Genomic DNA, 18265 nt, shown 5'->3' with positions numbered 1-18265 from the left:
TTAATGGTCAGCTGTTGTGCAACATTTAGAGGTATTACATTGCACGCCGCGCCTGTGTCTAATTTGAATGTTGTTTTTTGTTCGTTTATTTTTGTTTTCACATGCCACTCTGTGTCTCTGCTCGTCGACTCAGCTTTACGTACCATGCCTACAAACTGTGTGTTTTCATATCCATCACTGTCACTTTCAGCGTATAATGCGTTAACTTGTTTCCTACACATTTCCCCGAAGTGGTTCATACCATTACAGTTAAGACACGATTTGTCATAAGCAGGACAGTTCCTTGGTGCATGGGAAAGACCACATTTTTTACACTTGAATCTTTTCTGCTGTTTGTCATTTTCATATTTCTGGTTTGAGGACTGGGGTTTATTTCTTGGACAAATTTCTTGTTCTTCTTAGAAGGTGGGCGCATGTTTTGTTTGATGTCATGCACACTTTTAGACCCTTGAGATTTTCCCAGCTCTTTAATTTGCATCTCGCTGGCCTCTGAAGCTCTGCAGAATTCAACACATCTGTCTAGCGTTAGATCTTTTTCCCTTAGCAGTGTTTCTCTCAAATGTATATTTCTGATACCACATATGATTCTGTCTTATCAGACTGTCTTGCAGGGTGTAGAACTCGCAGCTCTTAGCTTTAGTTTTGAGGTCTGTGATGTATGCATCTATTTTTTTCCATCTCTCATACTACGGGTGAAGAATACGTGCCGTTCGTATGTAATATTCTTACGAGGATTGCAATAAGATTCGAATTGTTCACATTTCTTATCAAGCTTTGTGTTGTAATCATCGTTATCGAGCGCGAACGTTTTGTACACATCATGCGCGGCAGGAACGCACGTACCTTTTCATCCTTTGCATCCATTTAAGCCGCTATTTCATATATATCGTAGGCTTGTTTGAACCGCCGCCAGTTTTCTGACAAATTTCCTGCGAACTGGAGTTCATTTGGTGGTTTTAACCTGTGCATTTTCTAGTTTCTTCTGACACCATGTGGTGTTACAGGATGAACGGCTGCCATTACGATTGGAACTATGTTATTCATGATGTGACGTAGACAACACAGTACAGTACAGGGGACTTAACTCTTGCATACTTAACACTCAAGACTAGTGTTACACTTTTGTAACGTATAAACGTAAGTTCTTTTTGGGATGTTTGTGGCTGAGATAAACATAACTTGACAACAGATATAGAGTTCACAGTTTTATTCAAAAACAGTATCATCAACGTTATGAAGCAAAGTACATCCATAGTAATCTGCATCGTACATCAAAATCGTTCATTCACACTCCATCCATATAGTTCACACGATTGCCCGGGCACATTCACACAAGTCTATAAGTTCGCACACATGATCACATAATCCAAGATTTGTAACTACTACATGTTTGACTAATAACAGGACGGCACTCAAGTCCGTTTTAGTATAACCCAAGGAGAACTCTCTATGCTAATCGCGCACCTCTTTTTATACCCCTTAAAGTGTCAGTGTAACACTGGGGTATTTTTGTTATTTAAAATATATAGAAAATAATAAAATCTTTACAGCAAGTGCGATATTCGAAAAGTTGATATTTATCGAGATATTTGATGTTATTTCAAAAACACACCTGTACGGACTGCGCACCGCTCCGCATATTGATTTTTATACTCGAAGCGAGAAGACCAGACTAAATTCCACACGGCGTTAAATGTGATCAGGTTGTGATTTTAGAACAATGTCAGATGTTATTAAGAAGCGGAGTGTAGGTAAGCGGTGTATGGTATATGGATGTTCCAATACGTACGGCGATGGAGTTGCGCTGCATTTGTTTCCGCTGGACAGACCCGAGATGTGCAAAAAATGAAAAAATGAAGAAAGAGACAAGTGGGATGGACCAACAAAATACTCGGCTGTTTGTGAAAAACACTTCGAAATTGGATCATATCCCCAGAAGTATTCAATTCTTCAATCTCTGGGACGAACTCCTCCTAAGAAAAAGAAACTCAACCCCGATGCCATCCCAACGATCCAGGTTGAATCCCCGGGGCCAGATGCTGTGCTGTTGACACCGTTATGTGCATCAACCCCCAAAGTCAAAAACACCAAGATCTGCATTCGTGAAACGGGAAAATAGACGGGTATGTACCATTTGAGTATGTCGAAAGACCACTCTCGTCGCTCATATTATCACAAATGTTTTGGGGCCGTATACTTTTTATAGGCCCTACTGTATGTAGACCGAGTGCTGTTGGCCTAGATCTTCCACTCATTTTTCAATACTTTACGAACAAATATTCTATGCAATATGTCATGCTTTTTTTTTAAAGTATTGTAACATGTAAAAAAAATCTATAATTAGTTTTTTTAACAAACTATTTGAGTTGCAATATTCATAAAACAGAATTAAATATAAATGTCTCACCATTTCAGAATTATTTTAAATGGCTGTTCAAGATTAAATTATTTCATTTATAGTAGAGACAATGGGTATAACTGATGAATTACCTGAATTTCCAAATACGTTACTGGGGGAGGGAAAATATGACCGACACCAAGCACTGTGTTGATGTGTGGCATGTTGCTAAAGGTAATTGTGACATAAATGTGTTGAAATGTGTATTGTCTAAATAAATTTTACATCCAAATAAATTGAAATAAGACAGGGCTGGTATAGTTATATTAGGCTAAATGTTTTCTTCAGATGGACAATACTGTGCAATGTCATATGAATGAAGATATTATTTGCACAGTTGTTTTACAATATTATAATTATAACATAGCCATATTACATGACAGACAACAGTTTCTATTTTTTGCTATATAATTGTTTTCAGGACTAAAGAAGAAAGTATTAGCTCTTTCAAAGGAGAAGGACTGTGGGGAACTAAGCAGTTGGATCAAGAGCATTACCAACCATCTGTACTGGGTTGCTGCATCTACACCTGATGCAGATGCAGATCTAATGATGCAGAAGTGGCGGTCATTAGAGAACCACATCCAAAATATCCACGAGGGTCATGGTGAGCTATTTCCAAAATGTCTGCATCCAGATCTTGCAGGACAGGAAAGAAGGAAGAGGTGGCTGAAGCCAGGTATGAATGATGTTTAAGAAATAAGTGCATTTTGCATTGTTATTATCTAATGGACATTTTTTTTATCAAATGGAACGGCATGTTGAAAGCATTTATAATTCATGATTGATCTATTTTAATGGTCTTACCTATATATGACAAGGAAATTACCGGTATGCATGTAAAAATATATATAGATTACACAATTGCACTTTCAATTATGATGAAAATTGGACACCTTCCTTTCTTGATTGCATTGATTATTGTTATTATTAGATTTTGTTTTAATCCAAATGATCTATTTTACAGGAACTAAAAGTTTGGAGAATTTGCTGCCAATCCTGGGGAACCGTCAGATGAAAATTGACATCCCCATGCTTTCCACCAACCAGCAAACATCATAATTAGAAGGTTACCATTCAGTAATTTTGCACCGAAAATGCATGGATTCTCCTATTACGGAATGGTGTGCAGGTAAGGTTGACATTTGTTGTACAATACTTTCATCCGTAAATCACAACAGGAACACGATCTTTCATGTGACATTCTGAATAAATGCCACTAATTAATCATATCGGAAAAATAAATTGTGTTATATAAAATCAAAGTCAAATTGCATCTGCAATAAAGTAAGAAAACACCATCTTGATTCTTTGTGACATAAAAATGAAACCTCCTCTAGTGCAATTATCAAATTTGCATTTATATTTTAATCTTGCAGACTTCTACTTGCTGCACTTCATTTTAATGAAAATAGAGGGAGGGACTCTGCTGTCACCAAAGATGGTACTACACTGATAAATATTGTTTCCCCCAACCACAAGAAAGGAGACTACACTGTCCGTGAAGTGAAGACAGAGCCAACATACAGTAAGTATACTGACACAAAAATACTAATGGAGGTCAAATGTCAAGGTCATTTTATTCAAAGGTCACAGTCAAATCTGGCATCTTTTTAAAACATGATGAAACATTTAGCTTTTACTTGAAGCAATGTTCTTCAGAATTCTAACAATATGTAACAGGTGGGAAATGTATTGCTATACTGGGCTCTATTAATTAGTTTGGTTATGTTACACCGATTGCAAATTTATTTTTGTATCTCTGTTTTTCTCTTTTGCCATAATCTGCAACCAAATGCATCAATATACAACATTCCTTATGTGACAAGGAGTTTTTTATCATTGGGCACTAAACAAATGATGAAACAATCTTAATTTTTTACCCATCTTTATTTACAGGTTATGTTCATGAGCTGTTACAAAGCACACTGGAAAGGGTGAAAACCACCACCATGAAGAACTCACAGGACAGCCTTTTGGATCCCCCTCCTGCATTTTGCAGTACATTTTGCCGTCCATCAAAACAGGAAGCTATTGCTTCACTACAGTCCCGTTTCTCTTGTGAATGAAGTCACTCATCACCATAGTTGAAGCCAGTCACTATTTCTCCTGCAGGACATGGGAAAGTCTGTCTTATGACATGCACTGCACAGGCAGGAAGTGGGACTCGAACATTCCTCCCAAGAAAACCCAAACACCACCGAACAAGCTGTCTGTATGCAGTGTACCTATATCGCCTAGGAAAATTAGACACTTATTATATAGATGTACAAAGTTGTACGTTAGACTGATAGCATCAGTATTAGTTTGTTAAAATTACTAATTTAGTACAATATTTCATACTAAAGTAGTGTAATGTTTTACTGCAGTAGATCAATGACATAATTTTCATTGGGTGCTACTGGTGGGCTCCATTGTTTTTCAAGATAGTTTGGGGTGTCATGTCTTATCTTTGGAGTCAACCAACTAATGAACATGGCCAAGGAAATACAAGTGCTATATTTTTATTAATATTTGCGAGCATGATACAGTTTATAACAGATAATCATAAAGTGATAGCTACTTACGCTGGACTTTCTGGTATGTTGCCATTGTGGTGTTGTCTAAATGCATGGTATGCTGTCCGTAGCACAAAGACATTCAGGCAGACTGGAGCAAATCCAGGATGTTGTGTGATGCATTTCAAATCTGGGATTTCGTCTCTGATGTGTTGAATCTGCAATATTTCAGCACAGCAGATGCATTCTGTAGCTGTTGGCATCTCGTGACAGTTTTCACATTGGCACCTATAAATGAAATTTATCTTCAATAAGTGTCAAAATATATTGTATATGAAAATTGTAATGTGTAATGTATACAGGCCAATGAGGTTTTGAATATTTGTAACTAAATTGGTGCTTTATAGTGCAGGTTAACTGCCACAACAATGGAAACATAAATATGACAACAAATCGATATTCTTTGTTTTTGTTTGATTTTCCCTTGGCATTAATTTTGTCGCGTAATATTATCAGAGCTGAAGTTGGAGATAGACTGACAAACATTGTCTATATGTCATATCCATATAAAATGATCACTACACTTTCTGTCAGAAGTCTTTATGCAAAATGTTCAACCTTTTCAATTACTCCCCCTGAGTTCATTCATGATTGTATTAATTGATGTTTTGGGTGTCAATAAAGAAAAAAAAACAGAAAATCCCCATGTAAATTACTATGTACACATACATCCCTTATGAAAAGAAATAAAATTAGCATTAAAATTAAACCCGTGGCACCTTCATCGTTTATACACATATATAAAAATCATGTAGTGAACATTCATGTAGTTAATATACTACCTTTCAGCGTAATATACTACCTTTCAGCGTAATATACTACCTTTCAGCGTAATATACTACCTTTCAGCGTAAAAGTTTTGATGAAATTGGCTTATCAACAACATTAGGAAAAACGTTTAAATGGTATGATCATATAGAATTAGATTGAGGAAAGACTTGACCTGTAGTTTAGAGGGTATTTTATGCATATTCTCATCGAAAGAAAATTATGTCCCTATACTGATGACAACTGGAAAAACAAATGAACTTTTATACAGTATATTTTTTATCGTACTTACTAAAGTTAAATACGCCAGCCAATTTATAGTCGGCCACGGTCACGGAGAACTACCAATATTTGTTTGCCTCTGGTGATATATATACATATATGTGGGGTAATTCCTATGCGAAATGGTGGTGTTTTCCGAAGTTTAAAAAGAGTCTAATTTAGGATAAGAAAAGCAAATGTGAAGGCGTACAAAATCATTGAAATTTCGTCAAGATAGGCCTAGCTATAACGTGACCGATTTACAAATGTCCTGTTGTTCATTTCCCTATAACCTGTCGAATATGAATAATCGACCGTAAATATACCATATGCTTCGATGTCTTACACATTAACGAAAAGAGACAAATAAATCAAAACATGTAATTTCAATATACATTCTATATTCATCAATAACTAATTCGACATTGTACGTGTCTTACCAGTCGGTCGACCCCAAGCGGTCTTCGGTTGCCGGTGGCGGATCATTCTCGAGATCTTCGTCGCTTCCAACTTCTGGTTCAAACTGATACTGTCGTATCCCTTCTGAATGGTCTGGTTCGACATCCGAAGAGTAATATCCCATATTCAAATCGCAATCTGTATCGGAAAATGAATCGCGTCTTGCTTCTGACCCGTCGCTAGTGTAATCGCTGTAAGCTTCCATCTTGAGTGTTCACCGTGTGACGTCACGATTCCGTGTGTACGACTACACACATATTAGCCACGTCCTGATTGGCTTTTACCGACAGGTGCAAACAGCGATGATTGACAGGCTATACCGTCGTCCCCAGTGGGTCAATTTGCATGCGGTTTTCGACATTTTTGTATTGAGATCAGATACATTGTTGACTTTTTTTTATTATTCTACACTACACTAACACTTTAAGGCTTCATTAATATGTAAGGATGAAGATGCGATCTATTGGCCAATCATCTCACTTAACCCTAAATTGTGGGCGTGTCTATGTCCTATACCGTCCCTTCTAATTAAAGTGACCACTGACTATTACTGACCATGTGTATACATTTACCTAAGCCAGCGCTATATATTTACGACCAACTTTCAGGCGTTGCAATTTGGTTGCGTTATATAGTACAGTGCTCTGCTGCTAACATGAGCGAAGTGCGTAAACCCATTCTAAATACGAAGCTCTTACTACTTCAAATAAATACATACGAAACTATCAAGTACCACAAGTTTAACAACAATAACAAAGCGGCGTAGCAGCACCAATCCAAGGGAAGTAACCCAAACATATATCGCTGACTGTATGCCTATATGGCTGACTATAGCTATAGAAAACCTTCCCACAGCGGTGCTATTTTTAAGCACACACATAAGACTTGTCTTCACTATAGACGTACCTATCTTTTATTATAAAACTAATATAACTTCTAACAATCAAGCTATTTCCTAGTTCACTACACTAGTATAGCATTACATTATATGACAGACAGTGCTTTAAATAGTAATTTAGAAAAGAAATAATGCATTTAGTTGTTGTAATAGTAGTATTGTCAAAACTTCCCAATTAGCTGTTATGTCGATCAATTTTCCCCCAATTTGATCTCTGGGCCCGATTCCAAAACCCCCTGATAAAACCCTGGTTAGATTACCATCCGGGAACGGAAACCTACCTTTTGAAAATTGTTTTCCTATTTCACACAACAATCCAGTGCAGGGAATTTGAATTGTATGATTTGGGCAAGTGACGTTATAATTCGGACGAGTACATTTTTGATGTCACTAGTCCTGTGGCCAGTGGTTTGAAATGTTTTTCCATATCCCTGCTACTTGTCGTATGAATAGTCATTTGAATTACTGAGCGTGAAAAACGTTAGATACAGTAACACACGTTTGTAACGAATCCCTGGGGACTCAGGAAATTAGTCCGTTATAGGCCTAAGCATAGTTCGTTACAATTTACGTACATGTATAACATTCAAATGATACCTCAGGGCGCTTGTCGGGGAATGAGGAACATGTTACGTTATAACAGTATTTGTTGTAAGCACGTGTTCGTTATAAACATGTTTTACTGTATATCTATTTACTCACTCAAAGTCGAACGCGGCGTCGAGAACAGCTCCACTGTCCTTTCATAAAGGGAATCTGCCGTATGTTCCCTAGGTCTATCTCGCATAGCATCTGTTATGGCAGCCAAAGCAGAAGCTGCCATCTCCCGTAATCTTGAGGCGGGCTCCGACATAATGGCAACAGTACGTATACCTACACGATCCCTACGGAGACTAACGAGGGATTCCGGACGGGGAGACTTCATTTCGTCGTTTTGTTAAAATCGCGTTGTTATATAAGATATCTTATATAGGAAAGAGATCTTTGATTATATAAGATATCTTAAATAATTATATGAGATATCTAATATATTTAGGGGATAGTAAGTTGTTTTTCGTGGCTATACTGGCGATTAGAACATGAAATTTGGTTTGAACTCGAGACCGATAGGTCGAGAGTTTAAACCAAATTTCATGTTCTAATCGCCAGTTTAGCCACGAAAAACAACGTACTATCCCCATTCTAACACGTTTACTATCGCATATATTAAGAAACATTGTTTTACAGCCCTAATACGCTGTTAAGTGCTCTTTGACCTCCGTTAGTGACGTGTCATACTGTGGCGGATTGACCAATCAGAGAGAAGCTATCAAAGTCGGTCAATTGGCCACGCCCATACTGGCGAGAGCTCGGTCTGTATGTTAACGAAGCGGGGTATTTGGATTGTTGCGAAAGTCCTGATTCCGAAGATTTAAAGACATATTTGGATTTACGCAGTATGCTTAACGACATGTGCATTTTAACAAAGTCAGAGTTGATGTGTTTCTACAGGCTCAACCGTTATGTGAGGTTGTGTGCACTTGTTCCATTTCATTTCTGATTTTACTTGACCTTAGATGCTTACACACGGACAAAATGAACGTTTCAATCAATAAATGACGGTAAGAATGATGTTAACGATTTTTGTTAAATTTATTTAGTTAATTCATTCTAATCGATTTCTTCACTTTCGATTCCAATATCACGGGTCATCAATCATAAATGGTGCAGAGTGTTGATTTTCGCTACGAGTCGAACTTAACGCCATATTGTTTTGATTAGAAACGGGGCGTGGCTTAACATTCCCATTTTAAAAAGCTTGATATCTCTTCTCTCTTTCTTCAATAACTCTACAAAATTGTGTAATGGTTGTTGTCGTTGACTGTCAGCATTCATTTTACTTTCAACCACCATCTTCTCCCAAGACTTATTCTGAGATCAGAGGTTTTCTTGACTCTGAGCCTTTATTTCTCCCATTGTTTCATGAAATATGTCCATGTAATTTTCTTTGCGTATCAAATGACATCATAATAATTTCCATCGTGGTTTTTGCTGCTGTATCACCAGCAATATTTGGATCTTGCTGTTGTAGATCCTTTTCAGCAGTTCCCGCTTCCGTTGTTTTGTTCTTGCTGATCAAAAACTAGTTCCTGGGTGTTGATTCGTGGGTTCTGTGCATGTGTGTGCATTCATAACACGAGGCTTTTCTGTCAGGCAGCCATATTTTATACCCTGAGCATCATGGGAAGCGGGTAATACAAATTACAGAATCGGTTGTATTAATTTACAAATCCGACAATGCGGAACGCATATATCATTAACACTGGGGATCAACACAAATGTCAACACTGTCACTTTTCTTATAGCACTCCTTCACAATATTTAACTCCAATTTATGGCACCATTTTCTCGCCAAAAGTTCATCTGGGTGTAAGCCGTCTGATAATAGTTCGAAGTGATACCGCACCTTGGTTTCCTTTCGACAATCTCGAAGGTCAGCGTTGAACGTAAGGGTATCACAACCAAGATCTCTATTCAACCCTTCAATTTTCATGTTCAGAAAGTTTACTGGGTTGATTACCTCCTCATCAGCCGAGAGAAAATCAGCGGGCATTGATGTCCTTTAACGTCATTATAGGTACTAACGGAATATACAGGTATACCGATAAACTTTATCTTGCACTGTTGCTGAAGCTGAAAATCTCTGGCTGAACGATATTGCTTAATAACTTGCTTAATAAGGAATCTTGCACTTCAATGAATTTTTCAGCTCGTTTAGTTACATCACACGTTGCTGCCCAAAACATAGCGGGAAATATTTGTCCTCCGAAATACATACAGAATTATAGTTCTTGCCAAGTAAGTGTGTTTCTCGAGGAAGAAAGCCCGATACTGTACAATTTTTCGTCCGTTATTCTCTACCACTTATAAAGTATCGCTATTTGTTCTATCAGCTGATAGTTTGAGTATTTCTTAGAATGTTAAATTCACTTTTAATAGAACAGCAGATGGAATTTCACCGTCAAAATCGTTTCTATTGAAGTGAGGAGACTGTCTGTTAACGAGAACTAAAGGTACTCCTTGCAGGAGTTCCCGGGTTTCGTGTTTATAGCTTCTCTTGTTCTCAACCAATCGCTTATTACCTTTAGTATGACGTAGGGAGGTTTATCATCATCTAATTTTATCAACCAATGAAATGATTTGTTTTGAGAAAACTCCGACATTTTAATATATTTTAGAGTCAGATAGTGTCTACCAAGGGAATTTGTTACCCTGGCATATTTATTCCGCCCTAGCACGGACTTGGATATGTATATCTAAGTCTTTGGTCCTAGATATCGGCAAAAATGTTTACCTTCGAGAACATTTAAGATAGAAACGTCAATCATAATTTACCTATTTAAAAATGTTCCTATTTTATTAATAAATTTTGGTATTTTTTTTCTTACAACATATAGCTAGTGTTTAACAAATGTCAGCGAATGCATTACATGTTCATGTTTTGCAGACCTATGATAATGAACTTAAGCGTACGTTTCCTATTTATCTGGGCAGATGTTCAACCTTAAGTTTTATTCAATATTTGTACAATATACAACCTTTATTTGCAGTGTGTATACATGTACACCTTAATCTCTTTGCCTTATGGATATTTGTTGAGCTGGAGCTCTCGTGTTATATCTTGACATCATGAAATAGAAAACTTGACAACATAACTATATTTCATTATATTTATTAAAAGAGACACATAATAACAGTTTAACAACACAAAAAGTAATAAAAATAAAATAAAAGTTTGGTCACAATCGGCTTAATTGTAAATAAATAATAAAAAAAAAATCAATAAAAAAATTCTGACAGATGACGAGACAACAATGAAAAATCTCATGTAAATATCAGGAAAATTTTCATAGAAATTTGAAATAACAAAGACAAATATTCTGTTTTACCTGAATGGAATGTTACAAGGTCATTTTATGAAAATATATATGAAACTAAATAATGACATGTATGGAAATTTTTCAAAGCCAGTTTCAAGTCCATGTACTGTTCCTTTGTCCTTATAATAGCAATGGGGGTAGTTCCCTTCCACTGAGCCGCAGCGAGCCTCATTCATGATAGTGAAAGAAAAATTAACCACATGCAGTTTTTTTGCCAAATTTTGTTCCATCTCCGGATATTTTTATATGAAATCTATCTTCAAAATAGCAGGACCTTGCTCAATCAGTTTTTTCACAACAGCCATCATCCTTTCCCTCGAAGATTGTTGTCCTCCTAACCCATCTGGAGTTTCTCTAATATTAAAGCTGGAATTAATAGAATGTATTTATTCTGATACAGAAAAACTTCGAGGCAAAGACTTAAAGAGCATGCTCAATTCATGATAACCTGACCGCGAAATATGAAAAGTGTCAAGTACATATATCAACATGTTCATGTCAAGTATTTTCTCTGATGACGCATCAGAATCATTAACCAACGACAGAATCTCTCTCTTCCCATTTCTCATCACAGTTACCTCAACAACACTGCAGTCATCTGATTCCAAATATTGTAAAGCTTTCTTGCACTCTCCTATTTCTGACTTTTGCTGACATAAGAATTAGTACAATCTGTTAATGGTTTTTTACGCTTAACTGAATCAGGAGTAACGGGGTTTAATTTTTCCTGAAACCTTTCACAGGATGCTTTCCAATTTTTTTCTGCATGCTTTATATGCGATTTATTTTCTTTGATTTCTTGTTTCAACAATTCATTTTCTTTCCTGAGGTTTCATTTTCTCTTTCCAGGTTGTAACTCTGGTCATGTGTTACCTCAACAAACCAAGTGTATTTCTCATGATGCATCTGTTTCTTAAATGCTTCAAACTATCTTCCACCATTTCTTTTTCTTCTCAAACCATTCGATTTCAGTTTGAATAAAAACGAACGTAACCTGTTCCTGTCACTGTTAGTGGCAGAAAACGTAACAGAATATTCTTTCTCAATTATCGATTTCAAGACTCTGTGCCTTGTGCCAAAACTGGCTTTCAACGGTTTTGAAAACATCTTTTCGTAGTATAAATCCTGACATCATCATAAGAACAAATCTTATCATTGTCACCATACATAAACTAATAGTACATTTTTGCTTAACAGATCAGTTGTCTCAGACACATTCATACTTGTATCTTACAATAAAGTTTCTTTGTTTTTAATAAATCCTTAAACTTCCTCTTATTTCCATTCTTTACAACAAAGCTGAAGCATAAGGTAAATCCTCTGCTAAGCTTGCTTTCTTGACAATGGTCAAGGTAGATGATATAGTCAGTCAATGGTTTCCTCTCGTGTAGGTAGAACCTTACAGTTGATGTTATGATATACACATTGTCACCCTCCTTATTGAACACCCTGTGGTCCCAACTGTCCCCTAATATTTGATTTAAGTCATTTCTCTTCCTAATGGTGTATATGATTTTTTATTTCGTTTTTTTTTTATAATGATCTTTTTATTCAAGTTTTTCGTCAATGCAAAGTACATAAAAATACAAATACTCCTTTACATACTCGCACATACATATACAAAACCCTATTTATCAGACTTGTTTGCTTTCTCCCACATACATTTACATATATATATACCTTACACATCCTATGACACATTTCTTATTTCATAACCATTAAAGTAACATGTACATCATCTATGAGAAATAAATATCTCACTTGTATGCTCACACAATCGTATATAAACATATATCTCATTTACATACTCGCCTTTACACACATCCTATGATATGCTTATAAACATGTACACATATCTAGTATGGAATATATATATATGTATCTTAATTGTATACACACAAACACACAAACATAAACAAACATATGTCGGATCTAACATTCTAAAAACACACGTAGTACATACATCTCAAAGTTTTCATATCTTATTAAGCACACAGACGCATAGCACACTAGGGAAATCTCTACTAGGGGCATATTTGTATTTCCATGTATATATCATAAGTATATACATACAACAGCATGATAAAGAGAGAGAGAGAGAGAAAAAATACGAATAAAACACACATGTCTACTATCTATGAATCATAATAAATGAGAAGTAATGAGATACAAAACAATAAGTACATTGCATTGCATTTATAAGAGAAAAGGAATTGGAGTTGATAACTGCCAAGGAAAACAAAGAACAAGAGAAAGGACAGCATAGAGAAATGGGAAAAGAAAGAGACAGGGTAGGTTGGGCTGAGGTGGAGATGGAGGAACGACTAAACAAACACTCACACAAATAGATGTGCATGTATACATTGTATTTTACATTATAGAACTATATTACAAAGATAACAACTCGGCTTTTTGAAGGGCTGAGGCTGAGAAAATAAATGAGTAAATACATAGAAGCATAAATAAATTTAAAACAAATTAAAAATAAAAATAAAAAATTACTATATTTACATAGAAGCATAAAAAGAATAGCTATATCAGATGAATTAAGCATTATAACTTAATTAGTTTGTCCCATTTTCGCCATTCATTTTCAAATTTAAGTTTTGTTTTTTTTCATCTTTGCCAGTGGCAATGTATTTTTGAATCATATAATTATCTTTTATTGAATTAATAAGAGCATTAATATTTAATGATTTATGCAAACATCTCATTCTATAAATATACTGCTTAATGATAATTATGATTTCATTATCCACTCTATTACTAGGAAGGAAAGTCTGATGTAGAAGGCCAAATAGAAAAGATGTTTTGTTTACTGCGAAAGGAATTAAAAGAGCCTCCAATAATGTGTCAAAACTTTCAAGTAAACTTTGCACTTCCTCACATTCCCATAATAAATGAGTTATTGTTTCTGGCTCAGAGTTGCATAGTATACATAGAGGGGAGACAACTAGTCCAATTTTAAAAAGAAGTGAGTTTGTTGTTAGGATATGGTGAATTACTCTGAACTGAAACCATTGTAATTTTGTATTTGTTGTAACACAGAAAGGCATTTTATATATTTTACACCACATCAGATTGTCTATGTTGTTGAAGATGGTATTCCATTTTCTAGTGCCAGATGGTATAGTGTCTGATTCGATTATAGAGTTGTAAAAAAATTTTGACCCTTTCCTGTCTCTAAGAAAAAAAAGCAAATTGAAAGGAATGTAAGGATAGGCAACTTCTTTTCTGTGTGCATTAGATGAAGTAATAAATTCTTTAGTAGCAGATACAAGACTTTGATACTGTAAAAAATTTGTATTAACTTGGTATTTTTCAATTAATTCTTCATATGTATAAAACCAATCTGTGTCAACCTCCTTTATTATATCATTTATAATAAAAATACCTTTCTGGTAGTATTTTTTATATAAAACTACTTTCCCACCTATATTGATTTTACTGTTATACCAAATGGGCGATCACACCAGAATTTATTTTTACACTTATTTTCACATATTTTAATATATTCAGAACTACAATTTGAAAGAAGATCAGTGTTGATGCAAGTCATAAGTATAGCCTGCCATTTTTCACTAGTTTGATAGAGTCTTCTGATCCAAGTAAGTTTAAGAGAGTTCATAAATGCATTAGATTTACCATCTTCAATCCCCCATCTGCATAATTTTTAGTAATAATTTCTCTTTTAACTTTGTCTGGTTTCCCATTCCAAAAATATTCAAATAATAATGAGTTGAGTTTGCCAACAAATTTACTATCTGGATAAGGTAATGCTATAAACAAGTGGTTGAATTGTGAAATGAGCAATGATTTAATTATATGAATTTTTCCAATATGTGTTAATGACCTTCTGGTCCAAATTTTAATTAAAGATTTCAGTCTAATGAGCTTTTTGTCAAAGTTAAGTTTAGGTATTTCATGAAGATTCACACTAAATTCAATTCCTAACAACACAAATTTTGTCTCTCCCCACTGCAAATTAAGTTCAGGTAAAAAAGAATCCTCACTATACTTATTTCTGCCAATCCATATCACCTGAGTTTTATCAATATTCATTTTTAACCCAGAATTTTTTGCGAATTCGTTTAATTCTTTAATTGCTTCCTTTAGTGATTTCTCTGACCCATCGAGTATAATGGAAGTGTCATCGGCATACTGTGATAATAAGATAGGGATGTTTTCAACATTAATACCTGTTATATTTTTGTTATTTCTCAATTTCACTGCCAAAATCTCTGCACAAAGTATAAACAGATATGGGGCGATCGGGTCCCCCTGTCGGCAGCCCCTCCTAATATCCATGAAGGAAGATATATTTCCCCCCTGATTTATAGCTGATTGAACATTATTATGTAAAGTTTTAAACCAATTTACAATACTATTACCAAAGCCAAAATGACGCAGAACTTTTTCCATAAATAGCCAAGACACAGAATCAAAGGCTTTTTTCAAAATCAATCATTAAAAGCATGCCTGGAATATCATTCTCCTCAGTATAATGCATGATATCGTATATTAATCTTGTATTTACCCCTATATATCGACCCGAAAGAAAACCAGTTTGATCATCATTTATCAGTTTATTAAGAACAGTTTTTATCATATTAGCAATAGTACCGGATTTTGAGTCTTTGTCTTTGAGTTATAGAAAGTTGTCCTGTATGATAACCGAAATTTATTGATCTTACTATAAACTCACCCAATTTTCCCCAAAAACATTTAAAAAATTCTGTAGTAAAACCAACTGATCCAGGACTTTTATTGTTTTTCATTAGTTTTAAAAATGTTCCTGCCTCTGTATATGTAATTTCCCCTTCTAAAAGATCAGACTCCTCTCGAGATAATTTAAGGGTCATCTATATAGCAGAATAATGTTGAATTTCAAACACGAATAAATAGCTTAAAAATTGCACAAAAATAGTCATGTAATATACCAAAATGTTTGTTTGGACATGTAGTGTCTTAAAATCACAAATAATTTGATGTAGATGCTAACAATTTCTTCTCTAGAGTTACTTTGTGGTAAGTTGTAGCATGGAATAATTATAAGCAACAAAAATAGCCAAACCTGACAAATAGCCCAGATGTCATGCTCACAGGTGTCTATAGTACAGGGTAGGAGCATTTGTTTGACCGGATTTGACTTTATGTAGGTATAAACACATATTTAGTTTTGACCTTGAAATGCAAATGGCGGCTGTGGGTGATATTACACAAATATGGCATAAAGGGAGGCATTTCAGCCATTAAAAATGCTCCTATATAATACATTTAAGACATCTGATTATAGTAAGAATGACCATTTTAAGACAAATTGTCAAACTGGTGAGTTTTGGGCCTTTTTCAGAAATATATATCTTTTACCCCAAACTCAACTCAACAAATTTTTTCCTAAAAACAGTCTTCCTGCCATGTCTAGAGTTCTCTATAGTATCTAATATGAACATTTTTGACGTTTGAAATACCTTCTTATATGCCATAATTGTCTGATCTTATTCACAACCGCCATTTGCATTTCAAGGTCTAAATAAAATCAGTGTTAATACATATCATAAAGTCCAATCTAGTCAAACCAATGCTCCTATTTTGTGCTTTAGACCCTTGTGAGCAAAACGACATGACTGTTTTGCACAATAAATGAGATACAAATGAGTTAATTATGTCCCCCTGAAACATGCATTTTTCTCATGTTTTGTTGAAATTTACGAACTACTGAACAAATTGAATGTCAACAGCAAGGCCCACAGTTCGACAAAATGTTATCAAGTTATTTCTATTAAATAACACCCAAGTATGGATGTATAGCCTTGTAAAATATCAACTGTTTTGGCTGGATTTGCTGTTTAGATGCCCCTTAAGCATTTCATTATCATTAAGATAATATGGTAAGTTTACTAATTAATAGTAATTAGATAATAAAAATAATAGACTTCCCATACAGACGTTTATAGAAAGAACAAACTTCCTCCAATATATCCTCCTGTTTAGTTATCATCTTGTTATTAATTGTAATTTGTAATTTTGGAATTATTCTTGAAGTATAATTTTTATTCTCCAGATTAAAAAAATAACTTGTAGGTTTTTCCCCTTCTTCTGCCCATTTTGCCCGTGACCTAATAATACTACCTTTCATCTTATGTGCTCTGATCTTCTCTAAATCATTTTTCTTACTAATTAAATCCTCTAAGTTAACATTTTCTTGAAGCTCAAGCCTTTGAATTTCTTTTTTTAGAATATCTTCCCTCGTTTTCTTATATATGGCTCCTCTGGAAGACAACAATGAAAACTCTGTTAGGTTGGTCAAGGGAATTCTTATTTTCTTTATGGAGTCTGTTTTAGATGGCCCCAAAGTTTCTTTCAGTTGTCCCTGCAAGATAAAAAGGAAATTAAAATAAAGTGTACCCAGATTTAAAACTTTTACAATATGATGTGTTATGTTGTGGATATGAACTTTATCTAATGATGGGATTACAATATATCTTGAACACAAGCTTGTTATTTCAAAGTGGTCAAAACTGTGACTTTGACCTTGATTTTGACCATCAAAATCTAATCAGTTGAATAAATAAATACCATCAGACACCTGGTTATGTACAATCAAAACCTATATATATGGAGGCCACTTGAAGGACTAGAGAAAAATAACTGACCTCTATAGGCATGTGACCCTTTACATTTATAAAGAAGTTAATATACTACAAATTGTGTATTACATTGGAACTGAAACAGCTGGTCTGTATAGATAAGTTTTTGTATAGAGGCAACCTTTGTCAGTTTGATAGGCAGGTTCAACTTTAGTTTTTGAAAATCCTTTTAAACACCTTGACCTTTTATTATCACATTTTAACATATTTATCAATACATAACCCACTTATTCAAAGTACTCGACCAGCAAAATATACACTCAGACCAAAACAAAACTTTTGCCAAAGTTGTATGACTTATTTCATCTGTATATGTATACATACATGAAGTTGTTGCAATATTTGTGGTTGGT

The 18265-nt window shown here is 34.9% G+C and overlaps 3 protein-coding genes across 3 annotated transcripts; 2 read left to right on the top strand and 1 right to left on the bottom strand.

The window, feature by feature from the left end:
* Window positions 1–2474: 2474 nt before the first annotated feature.
* LOC117315468 lies at window positions 2475–3096 on the top strand. Its single transcript, XM_033869666.1, has 2 exons — window positions 2475–2572; window positions 2820–3096. The coding sequence occupies exons 1-2, from the start codon at window positions 2482–2484 to the stop codon at window positions 3092–3094; spliced, it is 366 nt and encodes a 121-aa protein (XP_033725557.1). The 5' UTR covers window positions 2475–2481; the 3' UTR covers window positions 3095–3096.
* A 59-nt stretch (window positions 3097–3155) lies between these two features.
* LOC117315024 lies at window positions 3156–5353 on the top strand. Its single transcript, XM_033869155.1, has 3 exons — window positions 3156–3530; window positions 3778–3926; window positions 4298–5353. The coding sequence occupies exons 1-3, from the start codon at window positions 3496–3498 to the stop codon at window positions 4465–4467; spliced, it is 354 nt and encodes a 117-aa protein (XP_033725046.1). The 5' UTR covers window positions 3156–3495; the 3' UTR covers window positions 4468–5353.
* LOC117315105 lies at window positions 4477–6954 on the bottom strand. Its single transcript, XM_033869251.1, has 3 exons — window positions 6426–6954; window positions 4966–5184; window positions 4477–4507 (listed from the first exon to the last, which is right to left on the bottom strand). Exons 1-3 carry the CDS (start codon window positions 6647–6649, stop codon window positions 4477–4479), a joined length of 474 nt encoding a protein of 157 aa, XP_033725142.1. The 5' UTR covers window positions 6650–6954.
* Between the last annotated feature and the right edge of the window lie 11311 nt (window positions 6955–18265).

This window comes from Pecten maximus, chromosome 17 (assembly GCF_902652985.1).
Source record: "Pecten maximus chromosome 17, xPecMax1.1, whole genome shotgun sequence".
NCBI classification, from domain to species: Eukaryota; Metazoa; Mollusca; class Bivalvia; order Pectinida; family Pectinidae; genus Pecten; species Pecten maximus.
The sequence above is the reverse complement of the archived record's forward strand: the minus strand, read 5'-3'. Positions and strand labels throughout refer to the sequence as shown.

Bases quoted from the DNA above. Each gene is read 5' to 3' on its own strand.
- LOC117315468 (XM_033869666.1), top strand. From the start codon at position 2,482: ATGAATTACCTGAATTTCCAAATACGTTACTGGGGGAGGGAAAATATG. The intron at 2,573-2,819 runs GTAATTGTGACA...AATTGTTTTCAG, and splicing joins TGTGTGGCATGTTGCTAAAG to GACTAAAGAAGAAAGTATTA.
- LOC117315024 (XM_033869155.1), top strand. From the start codon at position 3,496: ATGCATGGATTCTCCTATTACGGAATGGTGTGCAG. The intron at 3,531-3,777 runs GTAAGGTTGACA...TTAATCTTGCAG, and splicing joins TATTACGGAATGGTGTGCAG to ACTTCTACTTGCTGCACTTC. The intron at 3,927-4,297 runs GTAAGTATACTG...CTTTATTTACAG, and splicing joins GAAGACAGAGCCAACATACA to GTTATGTTCATGAGCTGTTA.
- LOC117315105 (XM_033869251.1), bottom strand. From the start codon at position 6,649: ATGGAAGCTTACAGCGATTACACTAGCGACGGGTCAGAAGCAAGACGC. The intron at 5,185-6,425 runs GTAAGACACGTA...TTTCATTTATAG, and splicing joins CGCTTGGGGTCGACCGACTG to GTGCCAATGTGAAAACTGTC. The intron at 4,508-4,965 runs GTAAGTAGCTAT...CATGTCCTGCAG, and splicing joins AACATACCAGAAAGTCCAGC to GAGAAATAGTGACTGGCTTC.